The sequence below is a fragment of the Merops nubicus genome, unplaced genomic scaffold (genome assembly GCF_000691845.1).
Source record: "Merops nubicus isolate BGI_N331 unplaced genomic scaffold, ASM69184v1 scaffold12122, whole genome shotgun sequence".
NCBI classification, from domain to species: Eukaryota; Metazoa; Chordata; class Aves; order Coraciiformes; family Meropidae; genus Merops; species Merops nubicus.
In genome coordinates, this window is record NW_008592939.1 from 1 (window position 1) to 25,299 (window position 25,299).

General features: G+C 37.5%; 1 protein-coding gene across 1 annotated transcript; it reads right to left on the reverse strand.

Moving 5' to 3' along the window:
• Positions 1 to 569: 569 nt before the first annotated feature.
• Positions 570 to 19,465, reverse strand: LOC103768166 (chromodomain-helicase-DNA-binding protein 1-like; the record flags this gene model as incomplete). The annotated part of the gene is given in 12 exon segments (XM_008935304.1): positions 570 to 795; positions 2,256 to 2,539; positions 2,825 to 2,974; positions 4,925 to 4,992; positions 6,004 to 6,108; positions 7,084 to 7,157; positions 7,160 to 7,278; positions 10,335 to 10,468; positions 11,401 to 11,436; positions 13,876 to 13,946; positions 16,537 to 16,614; positions 19,447 to 19,465. Coding segments are annotated over 12 exon segments (1,364 nt in total), but the record flags the coding sequence as incomplete, so codon positions are not given.
• Positions 19,466 to 25,299: the final 5,834 nt, after the last annotated feature.

The following is a 25,299-nucleotide window of genomic DNA, read 5'->3' on the forward strand; positions in this document are numbered from 1 at the left end:
CATATAATAATAATAATAATAATAGCATTCAGTGTGGCTCACTCTGTAAGAACCAATCTTATGATTTAAGATTCTAAAAATCTCACCAGTACTCACTCATTCTATTAAACATGGTGATGAAACTGAACAGTAAAAGGTGACTTCAAAACGTATGGATTTCTATAGGTTTTTGTTCTCAGTCTTAAACCTCAGGTTTCAGCCAAGAAAACTGATTTTAAAAAAGTAATCTGAAATGGCTGATGCACCAAGAAAGTATTAATCTCTGCAGCAACTCCTAGAGAACTTTGTAATCAAAGCATAACGACAAAATAAGTAAAAGGTACTTTTTATTATTTATTTTTAAGCACCATTCATCTTACTAAAACTCCATTTATAACATATACACTAAAATCATGTTCAGAAGACTGTCCTACAGGAACATGTTAAGGAGGCTGGAAATTTTAAATTTTTTGTCTCACTGTTGCATAGACACTTGACGTTATGCCCTCAAAAGAGGGAACACGTCTCAGAAATGTAATAGAAGATCAACATCGTTTTAAGTATTGTAGAACTCTACAAGCAATATTCACCATCGTTTTGTTTCCTGATCCTTTTTCTTATAGTTGTCCAGTTTCTTCATTCCTTTAACATTTTGTTGCTTCAGTGTTTCCTCAGTTTCCCAAGTGTTATGGATGTGCGACCAGCCTTTCCATTTAATAAGATACTGTACTTCTCCTGGCTCCTTTGACTTTTCAAACCCAGCATTTGGGTCACCATCTGCCTCGACAGCATAGATGGTGGTTGCAGCTCCCGTGGCTGAGAAATAAAACCACATCATAAGCCTTAATTAAGTACGCATAAGTTAACTAGTAAGAAATAGAGCGTAGAAAGTAATTAGTGATAACTTTTAGACAAGCACATACTTGACTAGTATCTACAGCTTTCACAGCAAATTATTCTTATTTGAACAACTACAACGTAGATGTGTTAACACATGCACTGGTCATCAAAACAGAACCAAAGAGCAACAAAAACTTCTGCATCTAACCTACAATATCTTTCCTCATAAAATTTTTCTTTGCATTTGTTTTTAAAAGAACTACAAGGGAATGCTCCACTAATTCTGCCTGCTATCTTCTGTTGTATTACTCTCATCTCTGAGGATATACAAGACACTTGACATTATTCTTGGTCAGCCTTGAGACCTATATAAACTACCACTACAGATATGATAAATCTGTTTCTTCCTATACGTTTTACTACTTTTTCTGCTTTTACTACCTTACCTGGGAATTTTTTTTAATTAACCACAGTCTGTATTACAGCTGAAGCATACTAGCAGCAGGAAACAGGCTTATCTCAGATCTACGGAAATGACCCCTGAAAGCTGCAGGGGCCAGAAAAGGCCACAGAGAACAGCCATAGCAAAAGACAGCACAAGCAGCAACATCATCTGGGCAGGAACAATACAAGAACCTTAATTCCAAAGGTTTTGACCACAGTAGTAACACTATGCATTGGAGGACACACTAGAATTTGGAACAGCAAGGGAGAAGAAACTTCAGAGGAAGAGAAATGCAAATTCTGCGATGCGTCAGAAACTTCAGGGATTTCGTATACCCAATGGAGAAAGATAGCTCTGAAGTGCAAGGGAGACAGAGTTTGGTGGAAGGGTTGTGTTTTTATAATTAGAATCCTAATGTGCAGACTCAAAACATACAAGCAGAACTGCTGAACACTGCATCTCATTATTGCTGGAAACACGGCACACCTACCACTACTCACAAACTGCTTTTAAGAGTTTACATGCAAGTGCAGCTCTGAAACTTCACATCTATTTTGTAGTCATTTCACACACTGCACCGAACTGAGAAAATCCATACAGCAGTAACTGAAATCATAACCTCAGCAGTTCAGCCTTCCCAACACTATCTTTAAGGGTGCAGGTTACTAGTGGGCTCTTCCATCTATTCCACTTTCTCTGCTCCATTGCATACATTGATCAAGTGTCACTAAACTGTATGAGCAGCAGCATAACAATACAGTATGCATTTATCCAACATGCAGCTATTGTCATTTTTATTATCGACTTAGGTATGCAATTCCTTGAAATTTTACTTTGCAACACTTAATAGGGATTTTAAAAAGGAATATGAAAGACAAAACAAGATGACTTCCTGGTAACTTTAAAATTACTGTAGTTTATAAACTCCACAGGACATCTGCGTTTACTGAATTTGCATGACAAACAAACACACACAAACCAAAAAACCCACCTCCTTTTCGGCCAACTCGACTATCCATGAACTTCTCTATAGTTTCAAATTCATCCTCTTCAGTTTGTGGGACATCTTCTCCACAAACTTCCAGCAAATCATCAGAATCTGTCTTGGTTTCCTCAGCTTCTTTATAACTAATGTTGACCGTTGCCTGGCGACGAGATCCTCTCTTATCATAATCATCATCATCCTCCTCCTCCTCTTCTTCCTCCTCTTCCTCTGATGAATCAAGGTGCCTCTTTTTCGGTCCTGCACTCTTTTTCCCACTTTTTGGTTTAATTCTTGAAGACAATAAAGTATGACACAACAATGATGCTTCAACACGGACAACTGTAATTCTTCTGTACTGTTTTCTGAACATGTGTTTTTAATGAATGCTCACCACTTTCAGTCACAGCAGACAGGAAGAGGTATTCATTAGAAAGCATTATTATATTAACATCTATTAGTAGCCTTATTTTTTTTTCTTTTAATAAGCATTTATGTTTTTATTCACACGTATAGTAGTAAATACTCTGTTTTTTATTATAACTAGTACCAGGGTCTCTCAATGCATGAGTTCTTACCTGCTTGGAGGTTTCCGGCTTTTGACTTTGTTTTTCGGCTCATAGTCAGATTCGCTCTCTTCACAGCTGCTTTTCTCCCCATCTTCCTCTGATTCAGAGTCAGAACCAGTGCCCGATACTGACCCTGATCCCGACATTTGCCAGTCTTCACTGTACATATTGAAAGACAGAAGAGTAAATTATACTGTGGTTTGTTTTTTTTTAAATCGGGTATTCATTCACAGAGTACCCGACGTCGTTTCAAGATTCTTCATAGAAATAAAAATCTTGTAACAGTTACTTGTCCTGGTTTGGGCTAGAACAGAGCTAATTCTGTTCTATGATTTTACTTCTCAGTTAAAGCTCTTCTAATTAACTGCACTGTCTGAAGCTAACAGCATATTTTCACAGACTGTCTGCTTCTATCACTGATAACACTCCATGTTTAGAGTTACTGCCAGGGAGCGGTGTGCAGGCCAAGGTCACTGCTAAGCTTGGATCCCACACTAAGGGGGGGCAGAAAGTAAAAGCCACACCTGCAGGGAGAAGTAGACAAGATAAGTGACCCCAAAATTCATCAATGGGTTATTCCACCCCATATCTGTCATATTCAGTATAAAAGCTGAAGGATCACAAGGGTCAGGATAAAGAAGAGTTAACATGATATTAAGAAACCAAGCACTTAACAAGTCTAACTGGAAAGATACATATTTATCAGAACTGACAAATTCTCAAATCACAAAGCTCTGTCATGTTGTATTCTCGACAGCCCCACATTGTTGAATGACTAGGGTCCCTGTGGCCCATGTGAAGAATCAGCAACTGTGGCACAGGAATTAAAAAAGTTAAGAGGCAGACTGGAGAAATGCCCAGAAAAACTTTAATTGCAAAATCCTGTGAGTGGCATTGGCTCCCAAAAGCTCCCACTGAGCTCCTGAATCAGTGCTTCACAACCAAGGAAGATACTAGAAGTAAGACACTTGTGACTGAGCAGCAAAATCTCCTTGTTTCTTCTTAGCTAAGATCTTCTACTTTGCAACAGGAAAAATGTACCCACTGATGAACAGTATCTTGCTGCAAACTCTGACTTTATACAGGAAAATTTAATCTTAATATCTTCATGAAAAAGAAAAAAATAACCCAACCAGTATACATTATTGAAACACTGCTAAAACTTTATAGTATTATCAGGTTTAGGTCTACTTCACCAAGATGCTAAAGTAGTACTAATGTTCCTCAAATCTACAATAGTACCAAGAAATCTTGTCCTTAAAATTCCAACTTGGAAGCCTAGGAATCAGTGCTTTGACGTCTCTTCCTCTCTCCTTCCTGTCTTCCAGGACATTGGGTCCTGGAGAAAATTACATTCCCATTGTTTCAGCTATCCAACAGAAATGTGTGTGTCTGTTGTACAGATAGTATATGGCCAATGGTACAGAATGGCTTATAATTTCTCTTCAAAGAGTAAATTAAAAAAAAACAAACCAAAACAAACCATAAATCCATGCCCCTGTATTTATTTGGAAATATAAGAAACAGAGTTAAAGCACAATCCTCTAAGGCTTGGTAATGTACCAAGTTATACAGTGAAAAATCACTGATCTGTATGTCAGTCCTTTTCACAAAGGACCTTACTTTCAGTTAAAATTATTTGCTAGTCAATAGTTAATTACTATCAGAACTATAACCTCTCAACATGTACAAGGGAAAAAAAAGAAAACAAACCTACAAGCAAAAAGAATTTGGCATTAACTAAGGGATTCTGACTTAATTTTTTTGAGAGACAACCTAATTAAGCAGTTTTCCACTTCTACAGAAATTTTTAGGGAGGGCTTTCAGCTCAAAAATAAGCTGCAACAAAGTATTTTAAAAATAAATGCACTGATTAATATTTTTGAACAATACTGCAGATTCTTTAGCTCAGAAATTAATATTATATAGATTCTCCTTTGAGAGTTTATTTTAAATATTCCAAAATGTTTATCAAAATTGTAAAGGCAAGACCAAGATGAATTAAAAAGGGAACTTAAGCATTTCAAGTGTGGAGAAATGAGGCATGATTTAGGAGCATACGTCATTATGACAAAAAGAAAAGTGTTATTACTTGTGAAAATATCTTACTCTTTATGTTTTTTCTTCTTGGTTTCATTGCATGAGTCATCTGCAGAATCTTCACTGCTTGATGAGTCCTGCAGGTAAAGAAAAAAATCCACAATTTGTTAGCACAAAAAGAACAAAGTATTTCCTACATTAGAAAGATAAATCGGCTCCCACTTTCAAACTGGAGGCGTATGAGTCACATTTCACACTCTTCATCCCCCACAGTGTATCTGTTAATGCAAAATGAGATAAAGACTGCCATTGTTTTTGTATTTATCCATCTCTGAATATGTTGTGCCAGCACAGCTCTAGACAACATCACAAAAAAATCCTGTCTTTAAAAAGTAACTGTTGTGCCTACAATAAAGAGTCAGGGTTTAACCAGCCCCAAATTATCAAGATGGTGAGTCTACCAAAATCCTAACAAAATCTCCTATCCTCGGGACCTTTTCCACCTTCCAAATGTTTGACATTTAACCACCATTTTAAGAGAATTTTGAGACTTGCATGTTTCTTCTTCCTTTATGCTCAAAATAAAAAACAAGAACCCTCTTAAAATGAGATTTTCCTACACAGTCAAAATTTCTTTACCTATGACTTAGGTTTTGAAATACCTCTAATACAGGTACCATTATAAAATACAGTAATTCTTTTGTAGTAACTGCTACAAAATTTGCAAAAATGTAGTCTGCCTTTCCATACAGAATTTTTGAAAACCACAGCAGCTGCCTTTATAAGAAACAAGGTGAAAAAAAATCTTTTAGCATTATAACTTCACAGAACTCACGAAGCAAAAAGTACAACAAAGTCAGTACTGTGTGGCTTGAATATTTTACCCATGCATCACAGAATGTCTACCTAAAGATACCACATAATTAGGGCTGCAATAATTTTGGCACAACTCACCTAAAACAAGTAACTAGAAGTATTTTTACTTTTTCTTATAAAAAATGTCAGTTATTTGAGTATGACTTTTACAAAGTAAAACCAAACTTCTAAGCACATTTTGAGAATATAACTTGGCTCTATGTAATGTTATTCTAACATATAAAATTAGATGGACGTGTTTAGGCCATAACAATATTAATTACTTTATTCACCTCTTCTGAACCACTGTCTGATGAGGCTTCCTTTTGTTGTTGCTGTTGCTTCTTGAGCACTGCTGATCTCTGTACAGCAAGTATACTTGGACTAGTCTTCCAAAACTAAAGAGGAATGGAGACGCAAAAATCAGTTAAACATACTGGAAGTCTCCAGTTTAGCAGATGTCTTTTTCCTGAGTAGCATCACTTAAGATTGATCTTAATTTTATCAACTAAAAAAAAAATCACTACAAAGTACTGCATGTACTAATAATATCACACAGCTTATTAAAGCAGTAAGATTTCTGCAGAACAGGATGTTATATAAAAATTGCCATGACAGTTTCTACAGCACATTTAACAATCGTTGTGTAGCCATTGTTAAGGTAAAACATTTATAAAGTAAATTTCTAAACAGACTCAGATCAATCCTTTCCGACCATGTAGCTTATATGCTTTTCTTTCACACTATAGGACCGCAGTACGTGAACAAAAACACAAGAAAAACCTTAACAGTATAATTCTTGTGGTAATTAATCATTAATATGGTCTACCACACCAATCAAGTCTATATAACACAGGAGAGTGAGTGCAATTTTGTCCTACTAGATTTGAAAGATTTCTAAACAACACTTTTTCCTGAATTTAGTTGGTCTGTTGATAAAAAAGCCAACTGTACATGAGCTTGAAATTTTTATAGATTTATTGATGTAAGGAAACTAAGCATTAGATAAAGCAAAATAAAAAATTTCAGCAATAACAATATCACACATGCCTTTGTCTTCCCTAAGTCCCAGTAAATTAGTGTGTGCTTCTGTATGATGAAATTCGGGCAGGCATTTAACTCAGAATACTTCCTAATGTGAGATTTTTAAAAGTGCCTATCCAAGTAACTTACCCATGAGAAGCCTACCCCAATGTGTAAAACAGCCAAGCACATGCATTCTCTTACCCAACCAAGTTAAAATCTAATTAAAACCACTTTATTACCTCTTTTTTATTTCTTTTAAACAAAAACTGCTCTAAACTAAGCACATAGAAACATTTTAAAAATATTTTTTTCTCCCCATAAAAAGGTCATGTATAAGTTTTGTTTACCTCAGATCCATCAACTTTTGGTGGTTTAGCCTGAATCTGCTTCTTTTCTCTAGATGTGTCAGACTCTGATTCTGTGAGTCTGAGCCGGAGTCTGAGTCACTGCTGCCTGACTGGCTGCTGCTCCCATCACTGCTGCTTCCAGAGCTTGAACCAGATCCAGACCCTGATGCTGATCCAGAATCATCATCTGATCGGCTGCAATGAGAAGTTAGTGGGATATTACACAATTGCCAAGGTAACAGGACTAGAACAAAAAAGTTGCCTCAGCTCCACCTATAAATCAACTGTTAACTTAGACTAGACAAACGGGTAGCACATGAATGGATGCAGTTCATTAATTAAGTTGAGATGAATAAAGTTAAAAATAAACCAGAAATGAGAGTTCAGACTGTAATCAGATACTGTTTGTGAAGCCCAAAAAAAGCAAGATAAAGCAAGAGCATGGAATATGGAAGACTCAAGCAAGCAAAATAGAAGTGTTAGTAATGTTTCTTACCCATGCAAATTCACCCTCACCCCAAAAATCTTTGTTTAGCTCCATCAAACCCAATATATACATACGTATCTCTTAACAGTTAATCCATTCCACAAGGACTCGTTTAATCAAAATAAATTGGTTTTCATCTTTAAAAAAAAAAAAAAAACAAACAAACCAAAAGCAAGCAAACAAAAGCATCTGCACAGATCATAGTTTTCTATTAAAATAACCAGTAAAATTCTCCAGACACATCTGAATTTTTCACTGACTTGTACCAAGGTGCTTTCCTTGGCATAACTTCCTTGCCAGATTACTTCCACCTGTATATTTATTTTGCACCAGATTTAAAATACTTAGAAAACACAATAATTAAAGATAAATATTTATCTTATGACTGTTGAAAAACTTAGAAACATTTGTTTTCCTACAACAACCTCATAAAGTAGCCATGTTAAAATTTTAACAAGATTCCTTATTAGGTTAATATGACCATATTTCAAAAGATACCACGAGAAAAAACACCTGAATTACACCTTCACAGAGCAAAATAATTTCAGATTAGGTACACATTGACAGCAAATCCTTTAAAAAAAGAGTAAACATGAAAACAGAACTGAAAATGTTAAAACCAAAAGCTGCCAGCATAATTCATCTGGTAGGCAGGCAGCTGAAAGCAGTGCAGAGGGGGCAGATTGATACGAAAAAAGAAAAAAAAAAAAAGCAATATCACTCCTCCTGCTTTTGCTAACAGCAACAAGACTGTACTAGTAAAGACGAAGTGAAGCACCTGCCAAGAGTAAAACTGGGAAGGAAGAAGGCTGCTCCCAAACTACCTGTTTCTGTCATCAAGGGTCTACTTCATGCATGGTGCTGTAACACTAACCTCACTTGCCAAATAAAGCAGGGTGCTCACTAGAGAATGTGACAGAAGTTTACAGTGTTTACCAAAAACTAATGTCACTCTATGACAATCTTCTGAAGAGATTTTAATTGCAATAGTGTTATGGTACATAAATATTACTTTATCTTTAACACTGGGTAAGTCAGACCATTATAGACCAACAGCGTTTCTCAGCATAGCGAAGTGTTGTAAGAAAACGTCATGTGGACTGTGGAAGTTAGCACTAACTGTAACTTTGGAGAAACAGAATAAAATTCAGCATGGAGAAACCTTAAGACACAAGTGAACACCAGCTGGACAAGTCCCAGTGAAAAAAAGCCACCAAAAAAAAGAACATCCTACATAACCTTGGAGGAAGGGAAGGGAATCAAATACTTCCATGAAGGACAAGAGTTGCTCAAGGAGGGCAGTAACAATGTGGATTAACTAAAAAATATGCAAACCACTATGCCATAGGGGTGGTATGGTAATTCAGTTAGCTTTCCATACACACTAATACAGTGCTAACCACAGGTTAAACTGCACGTACAGCCAGATGCAGCCAAAACGAAGTACCTCTTTTCTAAGGCACAACGGGGGAACTTACACTGGAATAAGCCATCTTGACTGAACAACAGGCCAAAACTATGACAAACATAAAAACCAGCTACAGGAGAGAATGGCAGAGACCAAAGGGAAGGAAAAAAAAGAGAGTCACAGGAAATTTTAAGTCGTTTGATATTCTTCGACACAGGAATTCACTGGCAAGTTCAAAAACAAAGGACTAGGATTGAGGAAGAAAAAAATTGTAGTAGATAATGTCATTTGTTCTTGAGTTGTATGCAAAAAACCCAACTAATTCCAAATAATTTTCTTTATAAAGAGATCAGCTAGCATCTACTGCCTGTTCTGAGTAATACCAGCCTGTCAACAGATGTGGATCATACAATATGCAATATTCAGACAAAACACAGACTCCTTATCTTGACAACTAGCTCTCAACAAAGCTGAGAGTCTGGGAATGAATTCCCACCACAGCCAGTAAAGTAAGACCCTGATTCTCAGAATAAATTGGTCTGATTTGGACAAGAGCAGACTAATAAAACCTAATCTGTGTATCAACAAAAAGTAACATATAAGAAGAGTAAAAATCTTCAAAGTCAATATTCAACTGTGTTACTAACAAATGCAATACTACAAAACAAACCTGCAGGTAGAAATAAAACGGATGGTGAGAGAAAGAACGGAATTCTCAAGAAACAAGAAAGAACAAATCACGTTCACCACAACTGACTTAGGGCTGCCCCAACGACACCATGTATGAAGGACAACGCAGGATCACTGCCACACACGAACAGCTAACTGGTACATGACTAACAGTTAACTGGTACACAGAACAGAGGAAAAGAGAAAAAGAAAATGTAAAGGCTATAGCATCAATAACTAACTTTTCTTATCCCAGTGTTCAATCAGCACATGGAAATAGGAAAAGACTTACTGCTGAGAAGCAGCAAGCATTTTTAAAACTAGAGAAACGGCAGGAACTTGCTAAAACATTTATCCAACTGTGATGCTATGGCAGTATTCAAACATGCTTGAAAAGTTTGAAATTAACTACTGCAAAGCACACATGACTAGTCTATGTTGGACAGAGCTTACTTCAACTCTAATTATCCAGCTTAATACAGATGAGTTTCTACCCAAGTATTTCTTCATGGGCACCACATGCTCCTTGGTGCAACTACAGCGCATACAAACAAAAAGCTAAGATAAACATATGTAACTTCATTTCTACTGAACTGTGAAGAACTTTCCTGTTCACTGGTGATAGGACATGTAATTTATAGGCTGAAGACTACCAATGAATTGTTGTTTCACTGTGTCCTTTCTTACAGCATTTCAACCTGAGCTTCAGCAGAACACTGACTTGTGAGGCGCAACTCTTCCAAAGACAGTACTATAACCCAGAAACCTAAAGCTCTTGTTTGCAAAGGAGGCAGGAAATGGAAGTAATACATGAGTAAATCCTGCATGAACACATGCAATAAAGACACTCTGCAGATCACTGAGACAGGACGAAGTAGCACTCCATGACATGCAATACCTGTAAATACCCAATAGTTGAAAAAGTCCATACATCAAAGGATTTCTCCTTTGAGAAATTTAAAGGACTTGAACCAACAGCAACAGTGATGTGGAACCTGGGGCAAAGCATAATATGTAGCTTCGGCTCTATGGAATAAATGCTCAGTTTTCAGCATAAAAAGTACTTTCAAAATTAGACAGAAAATTGGTATTTTTCTTCTTATCACTTATGTCACTGCAGTCAAAGATCCAAATGAGAACATGTTCATGCCAAGACCAGAACACCACACACTTCTGGGTGCTGTGTCCTTGATTTTCCCACCCAAAATTTTGTTAATTATTAGTTATAATTATTATATCCTTTCACTAATATATCGTTACTTCAAACTATGATAAAGACTTTTTTTCCCAAGAAAAACTTACTACTAGCTAATTCCACGTGATTTTACGCTAACACAGGTGTCATCGCAGGTGGCTGAAGAGCAAGGAACTTAGTTCAGCCATTTCCTCCATCAAAGTCACTGCCTCTGCTCTCACGTAATTTTTATCATAAACTAATAAAAAAAAAAAAAAAAGAAGGAAAAAAAGGAAAAAAGAAAACAATTCCCTAACCAAACTGTCCAGAAATGACATCAGTTAAAAGAAAACTCTTTTGTATCAACACTACAAATAATAAAAAAAACCAATCTATTGCATAACAGGACTAGTCACCTATACAAACACAAATTGAATGGAAGTTTTCAGCCTAAGACTTATTTCTTAATTAACTCCAAAGGTAAGTATCTACAAGGCAAACAGAAATAAAGAACAGATTTGTAGCAGTCTTTTTTGTTAAAAAAAAAAAAAAGTACAATCACTGGAACATTATTTGTACCTGGTTTTTCATTTTTGTTTCACATGTAGTGCTGACCTAGACAAAATTTAACAATGAGTTATTGGTTCTTATTATCACCTAAGCAGGTCCCTCCCTTAGGACTTAAAGGAAGAAACCACCTCTCAAAGCCAGCCTCCCTGGTGAGAAAGACAATGCATACTTCTGCTAACTGATCTGAGGAATGGCTGGATTTAACCAAAAGCCTCTAAGGAGTCAATCTTTTAGCTGCAGTATTTGCCCTAAGGAGTTAATGAAAGACAGTTTCACCTTTTCCCAGCCTCACCATAGTCAAGACAAAACTACTGGCACACAAAGGCAGTGGTCTCCAAACATGGGGGCACACACCCAGGAGGTCCACAAGACAACCTTTCAGAGTACGTGAAGAAAATATTGGAACTTGTACTTAAATTTATTTTTAATAAAACAAAGAAAAACAACATCAAAACCACAATGAACCAGCAACTTAGAAAAAAAAAAAAACACACAAACCACAAATTCAGCTTTACAAACATTTAACACATGGATTGAAACCGGCAGTCTCACTCAGTTCCCATGTCTGAGGATCCTGTGTAACACATGGTAGGTGAGGTGACCTGGGGGAAGTATATGCTCCCCAATGTGAGGGGTGGCAATGGTGTAACCTGTCCTTCATTCCACTTCTGTGCACTGTGAACATTCTCCTGTTTGTGTCTGCCCAGTTAGATGGATTTATGAATTATATTCCTTAGTTTTAACCAAACTAACCCTCACAAAATAGAGAAGTGGCTTAAAAAGATTTCTGCAAAGAAAACAGTGGACTGAAGATAACACTAATTGCTGTGCGTGCAAGTGTACAACAAGAAAATGAGAGAGCTGGCACTTGTCCTATTCCTACTGTACATGCTCATCACTGCAAGGTAAAAAACAACCACAACTTCACTGCAACTCACAACACGCTGGAACAAAAAAACCAAGACTATCACAAACAAAAATTACCAAGACTATCTGAAGTATGTACTTATATCCACTATTGTTAACAACAACCTTGCCCAAAGTATATTTTATCTTGAGATAGCAGCTAAGGATAGTATGAAGCCATCATAATAGCAAGACATTTGGAAACTAATTGTCCAGAACAAGGACTCATCTCTATTTTTTTCCAGCAATGTTTCAAGTCAAAATTTCACTAAATTTATAGATGTTTAGAACCCTCTTCTGTGGTTCTTTTACCTAAGAGCAAGGGACAAAAATGCCACATGCCACTGGAAAATTTACTTCTCACTGCTTTAAAAACAGCTAAAATAACACATAGAAAATGAGTGAGAAACTGAAGTGCATTTCTTTGCCAGCAAACACTGCTGAAAGACACATAGCAAACACTGGTGAAGATCTGAAGAAACAAGAACTAGAACAAATCATGCAGTGTAGGAGGTTTGCTCTGTTATTGGATAAAGTACTGATGCTTCTAATATGTTTCAACTTATCCTATTTGCTAGATTCTGTTTCAGTGATAAAATACACAAAGAACTGCTTCTTCATGAGCCACTAAAGGACATATGTACTGGAGAAAAGATGCTTTCAACAGCAAACAACTTCCTTAAATTTGGAAAAAAAAAACGTTTTATGGAAAAACAGTGCAAGCTTAACCACTGATGGAGTGGCTGCTTTGACTAGAATAAAAACTAGGTTTCTACTAAGGGCAAGAGAGAGCACCACACATGAAATTCATCCGCTACACCAACCACAGGCAAACTGTTACAGCTATCTGGAGCCAGAAATGCAGCAAGTGTGAAAGGGTGTCAGTGTGATTATGAAAACAAGACCACCAAATACTGATTTTTTTTTTACAATCCTTTGTAATGAGATGGGGAGTGAACATAATCTTTTGTACCAAAAGAGGTTCACTGCTTAAAAGTATTGTTGACCTTGAAAATTAGTTTTTGGTGGGGTTTGGGGCCTTTGTTTAAAAAATACCAAGACAATATTTTGGGTAAAACAAGTAGTCATCAGTAGTATACTATCTAGCAGATATTATAAAAAAAAAAAATAAACACACTGTGTCCCTTCCAGGTGACACTTCAACAATGAAAAAGCAACTGCTTTTCAAAAGAAGCTCATGCTATGGAGAGAGCATTTTGAAAACAGATGTTCAGAAAGGTTTCCAACATTTTCTGATTTTTTTGCCAAAAGCAATGCATGTCACCTATAAAAGCTATGATAGCTGTACACTTAAAAAAAGTTGGAGGCTGAAATTTTCAACCCCCTTAAAAATCTTCCAGAAAGTTTCAGTGGGCTTTGAACCCATTTACAAAAAACCATGAAACTGCAACCCCTTCTGATATAACCTGCAAGGACCAACTGACAGTGGGGCAGATAGAAATTTAGTAGCCAACTTTTAAGAAAAATCATAGTATAATTAGTTGCTGAGATTGAAAAAATTAGCATCATGACTTAGTATACTCAGTCAATGATGCACTTCTATTTGGATCCACTTACCTTTGTGATGGTAACTTTTTCACATAGGCCAGCCACTAAAACTGAGTACACAAAACCCCTGAACTTGTAACCTTCAAAGTGTTACACCAAGATGTTAATAAATAAGAATATTCATAACAATTTAAGTGCAAATGTATTATTTTTCCATTAACAAAGTAGAACATTTTCAAATGCTGTTTCATCTTTATCTTATCGTTTTAGAATTTCTACTTCTTGTCCATGTTTTATAATGTAGGTATTAGCATAACAGTATAGGTATATAATTTATAAATGAACTAGACACACATTATACTTTTATTGATAAGAGTGCACAAGGAAAAATTTTGGAGACCAGTGATCTAATGGATTTAAACAGTTTAACAGAGAGAAGCCTTTCTTTCTCCCTAACCCATTAAGCAAGTCTCTGCTATTAAAAATGAACATAAATATGTAACCCCTTTCAAAGGATTATCTATGACCCTCTTCCACATGAGCAGTAATTCAGATGAAATCCTTGTATGCTAGATGCTAGCCCTAAGGGTAATCATGGAATTATTACGATAAGGTACAGATATTTACAGATGCATTCAAGAAGGAAATTCACATCTATCCTCTCAGAGTAAAAGGGGAACTCAGGAACAAGCCATTTCAAAGTCACCCTTTAACTGCTCCTACATTTTCTGAGTTTCAGCAATTTTCACACATTTTGAACTATAGTATAAGCAGTAGTATGAGCTACCACACTTTGAAAATGCTTTCAGTCCTCATCAGTACATTCACCTGTTGGTGAGGGTCCTACAATTCTGACATTGTTAGTGCTGCCCTCTACAATCCCCTCTGTGATGTCAGTACCATCCACTGAGAGAACAGATTCAGCTTTTTAAACAGCCTCTGTTTTCACAAACATTCTGAAGGGCAGGAGGTAGTGGAACAAACAAGCAGAATTCAACAGGCAGTATTTTTAAGACTGCTATCCTGAAACTGAAGTATAAAAAAATGCAAGTAAATACCGAATTTAGGAAATACTAATTAGATTTCAAATGAAAAATATTTTTTGGTAGCTTTTCTGTTTTAATACACACACATTCCCCACTGCATCATGACATACTGCAATTCATTTTTCCAAATGCTTAAACTGCTACATGGTCATATCTTCTCCCCTTTCCCATGAAAGATGACATGGCTAAAAAAAAGGGCAACTCCTATTATGGTACAATGTCTACCAGCATAACTGGAAATTTAGAAAGCTTGTTTGCCAGGGTTAAACATAGTTGTTTGAGTTTCTGAAGTTCATAGGACAAAGCATAAGGAATACAGTAGTTTCATACAGATTTTGTGATCTGCCAAAACTGATACCCTAACAGCCAGCCAGCTATAACAAGGAAAAACCCAATCGTTATAATCTTAGAAGAGGTCTACAAGCAAAGTCTTATTTTAATAACTTTTATCAGCAGAGTTCCAGAAATGGTCTCTCTTCCTTGAAATGGAAAAAGAAAGGAGCTACATTCTAAGAAGAAAATGTGTATTTTCTGTAAATAACCAGTGGAAGCTACCACTGCAAACCAAATACTAAGTGAGAGCATTTCACACTGTACTAATACTTTACTTTTAAAATAGTTGCTGCATTAAGGACAAGATAATATCCCAACCCTGTGTCTGATAGCAAGCCAGTTTACTTAAGTTAACGAAACAGAACCAAGGTTCTGTAATACATATGTTAAGACATAAATTCAGGGACATAATAGCTGTGAGGAAGTCATAACACCCTTGGTGTTTCCTCTTTTCCACCCTTGCCTATTGAGTTCTTTACTTTTCCCTGCATTTTTTGAGGCATAGACTATAAGCAATTCCTTCTCTAGATGAAGAGCTTTAAATATCAAATTTAGTCTAACTAGTGTCCACAGTTAGTCCATGACTAACTTTTCTGGCAACGAGTAATGCCCATTAGTGCAAATTAGCATCACTGGCCTCCATGAAATTAATCATCTGAACTGGCACTACTAACTAATTACTGAGATTCTCATATTCTATCTCTAGGGGTAGGATGATAGGAACTTTCATTATTTTCTCAACCACATATTGGAATACTACCACAATTACCTCTCACCTGCTCTCTAACACTGTTACACAAATATTTTCTCAGGGACAGCAAGTCCGGTCCATTGCTCTTCAGAGTTCCCCTCAAAGAAAAGGAGAGGCAAAGTGTGTTATTTCTTGCCACTTTCTCTTCCTGTACAGAGCAGGGTCACTGCCTTTCTTAAGATGCTTTTACTGAACGCAGTTCAGCAAAAGGCAAAAGTGAACACCACACCCACTACGCTGTGGACACGAGTTAGGGAGCTGGTTTGGGTACAGTTTAACTAGCCTTTTGCCTTTGCATCTGTAACCTCTTTTCTCTTTCTAAAAAAAGTCTGATTAAAACTGGAAAGGAAGAGAAAATCTCCACTATTTTCAGGCAGCTAGCTAGAATAAATTAGGACCTTTCTGCATTTCATTCACACTTTCCAAACATAGTCAAGATAGTCTCCGCAGGACAATCCAGTGATGGAGCCTACTTTCTTCATTTAACACTTCTGGTAGAGAAATCATACCTATCTTAAACATAATCAGATAAATAGTCAGCATACAAGACCTCTTCTAACCAACTCTGTTTTGTGGTCTAACTTGGTTTTTTCCCCCTACCTTCTCCACTGACAAATGGGCTTCCAAGAAACCAAATGCCAACAGGAATTACAAACACTGTCAGGACTCGAATAGAAACTGTAGGTGGAAACAACAGGGCAAAACAACCTACAGAATAGAGGTCCTGTCAACATAATGTACACAGAAATACAGTATTTTGTAACATAACTGCTGAAGACCATTTGTGCTCTTTTAGGCACTTAACTCCATTACTTAAAACAGAATTCCTGTTTTTCCAAGTTCTTCTTCTAAAGGTGTGTCACATAAGCCTTCTTCCCTCCTGCAGCTCCAAGAAAGTGCTACATATTATTTATTTAAAAAAAAACACATTAGAAATCATATCAAACCCAAATCCAAAGCTAAACAAAGACAGCAATACACAAGACTGTAGGAAAAAGTGGAGCGTCATAAGGCCATGGAAATAGAAACAAACATGATGGATAAGGCAATAGTGATGATCTCTTCAGTACTGCTGGAGTGAGACTATTTCTCTACCATGCAAACAACAGACGTGACAGTGAGCTGTCAACAGTAACTTGCAGTAGCAGCTATGCAACAGTATATACCAAAACTAAGTAGCATGTTCTTAGGGATATGATTTCTAAACAAGAAAGTATAGTTTCATAGTTTTTGACAAACTGAGGTCTGAAGTCTATACAGAGCACACTCCAGGATATACAGTCAAAAAACACCTCTCACCCCCAGCCCCTGAGTCAAGTAGTTGCATTTGTACAGCAGCACATGTCCAACATCATTTGGTATGAAAGTTTGACACACTAAGTAATTTGACTATTCTTTTTTATAAACATTGACTCCAGATAATCCCTACATAGTCAAGACAAACTTATGTCTGAACGCATTATTTATTTTCAAACTGCTTTGCAAGAAAAGCAATGCAACTTAATGCAAGTATCAAAGAAGATATTTTTTGCATTTTTCTTTACCTGTTTGGTTTTGTGGTTTTTTTTTTTTTTTTTTTTTTTTTTTCCCCCCAGTTCCCCCCAATAAACACCCATGCAAAGAAACTGGAGAACAGCTTCAGGGAGATGACAGGCTTAAAGACAAAGATCACTCAAACAGATTAAAAGCAAGTATCCTGTCACAGAGTCATTAGTTCTTTTCAATAGTCTTAAATTTAGCTTCAGGGGCTTCTCCCTTAAAACAAGGTGTCCCTGACAGAATCATACAACAGTCTGCTAATTTACACAAGGCATTAGGAAAAGAAATCCTAAAACGAAAAGCTACAGAAGTCACATTTAAAAAGAACTGAGTTAGCCTTTAGACTCCTGTGTAAAGTCAACATTAATAACGGATCAAAGACTGGATAGTTTATTACCACTGGTTACAGGTGCATTCATTAGGTTAAGCTACCTTAAGAATATTTTGATTTCACAACAGCAGGAAAAAGAGCACTAATTTGAGAAAAATGAAGTTCAACACATTAATAAAGAAAACAAAAACAGAAGCAACTTTATGCAGGGTCTTTGAAAAGCATACAGTGGACTGTCTGGATTTTCATTTGGGTGTTGTTGTTTTTAAAATAATCCAGAAGTTGAAGGAAGGCAAGCATTTGAATATGAAGAGTCCATTCAAAATGTGCAGAAGTAACAAACACTAAATGCCAAACTCTTACAATTGCAAGTTCGCAACTAACTTTCTTTAGGAAAATGCTATGCGTGTTTTTAGTTCTATTTTTAAAGAAATCTTAACTATTTAATTTGATTTAGATGCATAAGGAATATTTATCTTTTTCATTACCACCAGTAAAAAGCAGATGGAACAAAGAGTTTATATAAAGTTCAAGCTATCAAGTGTTATTTCTTTAGTATAGTGATTACAAAGCATGGACTCAACTGATACGGGCTGATATGGGGTAAAAATTCAAAGAAATGCATTGCACTTCTAGTTCCGTAGAACAGTTCTGCTCCTACTACTACAAACTTCCCCTTTAGCTAAGGTATCAAAACTACACTGATAATCTACCAACTTTCATGACCCTATGAACCACACTGCTAGTTGAGAGTCACAAGCTGCACATCTTAAGAGTGCAAAAAGTTTGAGGAAGCCTTCATAGGCAGGAGGCTTCTGTGGCATCCTTCAATGTGCAGCTGGTTTCCAAAGACAACACAATAATGTCTTCACCAGAAGCTCCCCGTAGATCACCAGGAAAAAAAAAAAGTATTAAATGGAACTTAATTAAAAACAAAACAAAGAAGAAAACCCTCAACCAATCAACAACAAGAAAAAAAAAAAAAAACAACACAAAAAACCACTAAACATGTGAGGAGCCACATCTGGAGAGGTCTGGTGTGTATACTGCCTATATTACAAAAGTTCACTGTCTTGAGGAATGTGAGAAGCTAGCATCATTTAAAATTTTGAAATTCTCAGAATGCTGGAATTGAATCTCAAATGGGAACACATTTTCCAGCCACTTAGGTTAACACAGACTAGGACCTGGATAAACTCAGCAGAAGTCTCAAAGCCAAAGAGCTGTACCATACATGTGTATTTCTTCTTTCAGTAGTATGTGTTTCTAGAGAAGAAACATTTGGGGTTTGATACATACTCTATACAAACTCTTCCAAAAAGAAATGAAAGGTGCTTTTAACTTAGGTCAGGGCATCTTGCCATGCCTCAGTATGCTTAATTCGGTAGATCACTCCTGATAAAACAGCAGTTTACTAACCAAAGAGATTACTGCTAATGTAAGTGAAGAGCTTGCTTTATCCACTAGCCATTCGCAGAAGTTCTACCAACAGTTTCCTTTACCATTCAGGTGCTTCTGTTGACCTGAGAGTTCCCATGCACTAACATACACGCATCTTCATATCTGTTGTTTTATGTATATGCTCTCTCTTGTTATACACACACTTTTTTTTTTATCAATATTACCTATTAAACACTTACCAAAAGGAAGATAGGGCATGGGTATAATTCTGCAAAAATGCTTGCAGAATCTCAGTTTTAACTCCCACTTAGATTTCTTGAAAGAGAGAAACTAAAGCCCTAGCTTTCAATTAATCTTTTTTACCTCCTACAGAAGGTACGCATTTATACAGTAAATTGAATCCTGCTGACAAAGTCTTTAGTCTTTACTTAACTATCTTTAGTGGTCCACTGACCGTTTAATCTACAAAGCAAATTAAACCCACTGATATTACTAATTTCTATTAATCCCAGCTTTCAGTTGTGTAATGAATGGCAAAAGCCTTTGGTGCAAACAGCTGCTATTTACTGAAAAAATGGGAGTAGAATAGCAGCCAGCTACTTTACAGTTAAACTGAACCAAGTATATCCCTTTTTATCTAGAGAAGAGAAAGGTTCTCCTAAGTCCTCTGTACCTTGTTCTGCAGGAAACATCGGAAAAGCAAAAAGATGGGAAATCAGACTGGTATTCAATTAACACCAATGTTTCACTTGTGCAGTACATTTTCTGCCTGCAGCTTGTCTTGCAGTTCAGGTATAACTGCCCTTCCTCGCTCATTACGCTCTCATTACTATCCAACTAGAATGTATTTACTCATATTCAGGTTTGCAACAGAATGCTTTCAAGAACACTACACAACGATGCTTTGCTTAAGTCTGTTTCTCAGAGTATCACTATGAAGTTTTTGTATCTACACTAATTTGCAACACAGATAAATTGTATCTGTAGTATTGTACCTCGAGCTACTTAAAAATCTTCCAGAGTAGTGATTTCAAGTAAGCAAGAAGCTGGAAAGTAGACTCCACTGTAATTACTTCACAGAAATCAGAACATAAAACAACAAGCAACAAGACGTAAGTGTTCATGCTAGTCTACAATTTCCCTCATGCTTGGTCCTAGCACTGATTTACAGATTCAGAGGCTGCTGAAACAGGTAAGGAAAATGCTAACAGTACAGCCAGCTCGTTCAACTGTGAAGATGCAAGAGATGCACTTTTCCACCTGTAGCAAAACAAAACTTCAGGCTCAACACCTGCAGCAATGGAAAGTTTTCTGCTCATCTAACAGACAGATTAATGGAGACAACACTGGAAATCAGTGCCAAAGAACAGCAAATTCGTCATTCCTTTCACATACTTCAGTAGTAATTCACCTTCACAGTCTCCCACAGGAAGTAAAGGACAATTACAATTCCTTGCCACGATGCAGACCAGTTTATGGAGTTTATGATCAGTATCTTCTTCAGCTTTCCTACTGAGAATACAACAGGCTTTCCACAACTTTTGCAAGTCATGCTGTTTCCATAAAACAATACAACGTAGTATCCATGAGGCTCACTGCATACTTTTGTAAATCCAGCCCTGATCTACTGCTTAACTTTCTCAAGTAATTGCAGCAGGTCCTCTCCATCAGATTACACCTAACTGTTACCATGACTGTCACTCCAAAATGACAGCCATGGCAGTTTACACCAGACATCAAAAGGAAGTGAATAGCTTCACTGCACCTGTAAAGTGACATCCATTTCCATAAATTTCTTGTAGTTATCAACAATGATGCTGTTCGGGTTATCGGTATATTCACCTTCATCTCTTCTCGTCTGCCACTTCTGAGAGTCTCACCTTTGCAATTTATTCCCAGCAGCAATTCTCAATTGCTTTCTCCACTTGTTCCACTTCCCTCTCTAGCATTCTGAATGGAACGGGACCATTGTAAGTTTAGTAAATTAATTTTCTTATTTATATCTACTTCCATACTGTAGAATTCACATTTCCAGATCTGGAGGCTAAACACAGCAACACTTCCCAAGTTACAGTTAGCTACCTGCCTGCAGCTGCAGCTTGCTAAGGCAACTCCCCTCCAAGTAAAAACCGTCTAGAGTTCCGGAAGCTTACAAAGAAGAAAAAATAAAACTTGAACAGGAGCAAGTCATATACAGATATTCTGTGTTACACTCCTTTTGCAATAATACTTATTAATAGACCTAAGCTTGACAGAAGAGGGTTCCATCATTTAAAATGTAAAGCTTTCACTTTTCATTTACAAAAACAGTTTGCCAGTAATACATGGCAAACATGAAAATAAGCTTTCCAAGTCCTGCCTGTGACTTAGGCTATGGGATTAGTCATTGATACAAGCCTAGGAAAAAAGTTTTTAGAATTTTACAACTTTTAAAAGCTTTAAGATGTGCTTAGACACATCTACAGGCAAGACATTAAACATGAAGAACACAGTCCTGTTTCACAGACAAGTACCAAGTTTTGAGTATTCTGCATTCTCCTGATATTTACTTGTAATGAAGCTGCTGGGAAATCTATATTTTTCTACAGGTTTTAAATAACTCTGATGTACTGGTATTATTGGCAGTCACAGTTCCACACAAAGTACTTTTCCCACCTATCTTTAGCAAGGTGGCTTGTTTCAAGTACTAAGAACATTCACACACAAAATCAGACTTGTCCCTGGTAATTCATATATGCTGGAGGTCTCACAGTTCAGGCTAGCCTTGCTCACATCATTTTGTTTATTCATGTTTCTGTTCTCACCTGACAAAGATGCCTTTTTTTTTTTTTTAAACTAACCAAGCATATTGTTGCTCTTACTTAAAAGACTCTCTAAACTCATTTGATAACTGGAACGGATTCAGCTTTATTGGAAGTAGAAACCTTCAAAGATTATTACGTATTAGAGCTTATAAATTGTTCACAAGACTGGAAGTTTACTGTCTTTCTAGGACACTGTAAGAGGAAGCTTGACATAAAAATACAAAAAAAGTTATTTGTTTCTTTAGTTTTACTGTTCACAGATTTCCTTGCGATTGCATCTAAAGCTGCCTAAATACTTCTCTCTTAGCTTTCTTAAACTCAGTATCGGTATTCTTCAGTACTCATAACTCTTCACTGCTTGGTTGGTTACACCCAGGAGCACTGGAGGAGCTGGCAAACATGCTCACCAAGCCACCTCCCATCATTTATCAGCAGTCCTGGCTAACCAGTGAGGTCCCAGTGGACCAGAGGTTAGCAAGTGTGACACACATCCACAAGAAGGGCTGCAAGGAGGATCTGGGGAACTACAGATCTGTCAGTCTGAGCTCAGTGCCAGTGAAGGCTATGAAGCAAATCAACTTGAGCACCATCACACACCATATACAGCAGAACCAGGTGATCAGGCCAAGTCAGCACGGGTTCATCAAAGACAGGTCCTGCTTGACTAACCTGACCTCCTTCTATGACAAGGTGATCCACCTCGTGGATGAGGAAAGGCTGTGGATTTTGTCTGCCTGGACTTCATAAAAGCTTTTGACATTGTTTCCCACAGCATTTTAATTTTAAAAATGGGTGCTCATGGCTTGGACACGTGTACTCCCTGCTGGGTAAAACACTGGCTGTACGGCCAGGCCCACAGACTGGTGGTGAATGGAGCTAAATGCAGTTGGCAGCTGGTCACAAGTGGTGCTCCAAAAGGCTCAGTATCGGGGCCACTTCTGTTTAACATCTTTATCAATGATCTTGATGAGGAGATAAGAGTGCACCCTCCATAAGTTTGCAGGCGTGCTCGTCTGCTTGAGGGTAGAAAGGCTCTTCAGAGGGACCTGGACAGGCTGGAGCAATAAGCCAAAGCCGATGGTATTAGGTTCAACAAGGCCAAGTGCTGGGTTCTGCACCTGGGCTACAACCCCATGCAAAGCTACAGGCTTGGGAAAGGCTGGCTGGAAAGTTGCTCGGAAGGAAGGGACACGGGAGTACCAACTGATAACCCGCTAACTTGTGCCCTGGTGTCCAAGGAGGCCAATGGCATCCTGGCTTGTGTCAGAAACAGTGCAGTCAGCAGGATTAGGGATGTGATCCTCCCTTTCTACCTGGCACTGGTAAGACCGCATGTCAAGTTCTGTGTTCAGTTTTGGGCATCTCAATACAAGACAGGAAAGTGCTGAAGTGGGTCCAAAGAAGAGCAACTAAGCTGGTGAAGAGCCCAGAGCACAAGTCAATGAGGAGCAGCTGAGGGAACTGGTATTGTTTAGCCTGGAGAAAAGGAGGCTGAGGGAGGATCTTCCTGCTCTCTACCACAACCTCGAAGTCTCTTCTCCCAAGTAATAACTGATAGGATAAGAGCAAATGGCTTCAGGTTATGCCAGGGAAGGTTTAGGTTGGACATTAGGAAAAATTTCTTCACTGAAAGGGTTATCAAGCATTGGAACAGGCTGTCCAGGAAGTGGCTGCATCACCATCCCTGGCCATGTTTTTTTTTCCCCTCAAAAGAGTAAATGCTACTCTGTTGGATGCTGACACTGTTTTAATACTAGATAAAGCTAGCTGTATTTTAATGTAAGATGTATGCAAGACCATTACAATTCTTACCTGAAGTAATGTGAATCTAACAAGCAGATCAAGCACCTGTAAGAAAGCACATCCAGTCCTCTCAACTACAGTCAGCTTGCTAACCAGGAAGCTTTGGCACCAGGTTCAAATATAAACCAATTTTAGTAAACAAAATATAGAAGAATATATAGCCAAGAATAACTGAAACGAGCAAGTGCTTACCTTGACTCTCCACTACTGTTTCTTACACTTTCTTCATCACTGTGCCCATTCATTGTAAATATTAAGAAGCTTAGAAGATAAATAAAAGTCCACACAAGTCAAAAGATGGATATCAAGAATCCACTTTTTGGTACTTTTATGTTTTCCAGGTGCTTCCTCTAGTGTTTTCTGCAGGTATTCAAGATTTTTCCCAAAATACCTAAAATAGCAAAGAAAAACATTAACACAGTTTGAAAGTATGTTTGCAGCTAAAAAGATATCAGAAAATAACTTGGTCTTTCACTGACACTGAAAGGGAGCATCATGTTTGGTGTCATGGTTTTAACTGACTAATACCTTTTTTTGGGTTACCTGTTCACGGCTGATCATTTTATCACCACTTCCTTGTATGAAAAAAGATAAAGTCTCTCCTGGTGTCTGTGAAAACCAGAAAAAAAAAAAATCTTCCCAAGGAAAAACAGGTCTTTTTATTAGTTACACTTATAAATTTGAAGTCACAACATGAAATACACTAAATGCATGAAAGGAAAGACCTGTCTTTTTGTTGGACGGCAGTTGAGTCTCGGTATACAAGGCTGTTACGCTTCTTTATGCAACTTCTCACTGATGATGCTATAAAGATATAGCAATTTCTGCTAAACCACTATCTGCAGAACAGTAAGCATTATGGAACTTGTATTCTCTTTAGCACTGCAGGGTGAAAATAACAGCTTAGCCCATGACTGTGCTATACCTCGCAGCTTAACTTTCAGCATAGTACTGACTTTGGGCCAAAACAGTTCTAAATTTTAGAGAAAAGTGGCCTACCTGAACACATAGGTAAAACACACAGATATTAATGTTCTGCTAAGATCTGTTTAGTGAAAGGTATTTGATGCATGAAACATAGTGGAAGCACTTCCAGATACGCACGTAACACTTATATCCAGTTGCAGGTAGAGGCAGGAGGATTAAGACTGTCCCATCTAAAACAAGTGTCTCCACTAAACAACCAGCAAGAAACCACAGATGGAATGATCATTACTTCACCTACAAAAGCATCTTAGTTCACATCACTGCAGTATACGATATAGATAAAGTTTAGGCTCACAGAAAAGGGCCTTTAAGTATAAACTCACTGATAATGAGGTAAAGAGCAGCGCCTCTTACAGATTTAGTGGAGTTAAAGGGATTAGAGGCTCGCCTACTGGCTGCCTGCCCCGAGGTGCTCTCCTCCAACATGCAACGGCCCAGCCCAGAGCACACTGGGCGCTGATGGGGGAAGCCTCGCTCCGGAGTGGGAGATGCCCTGCC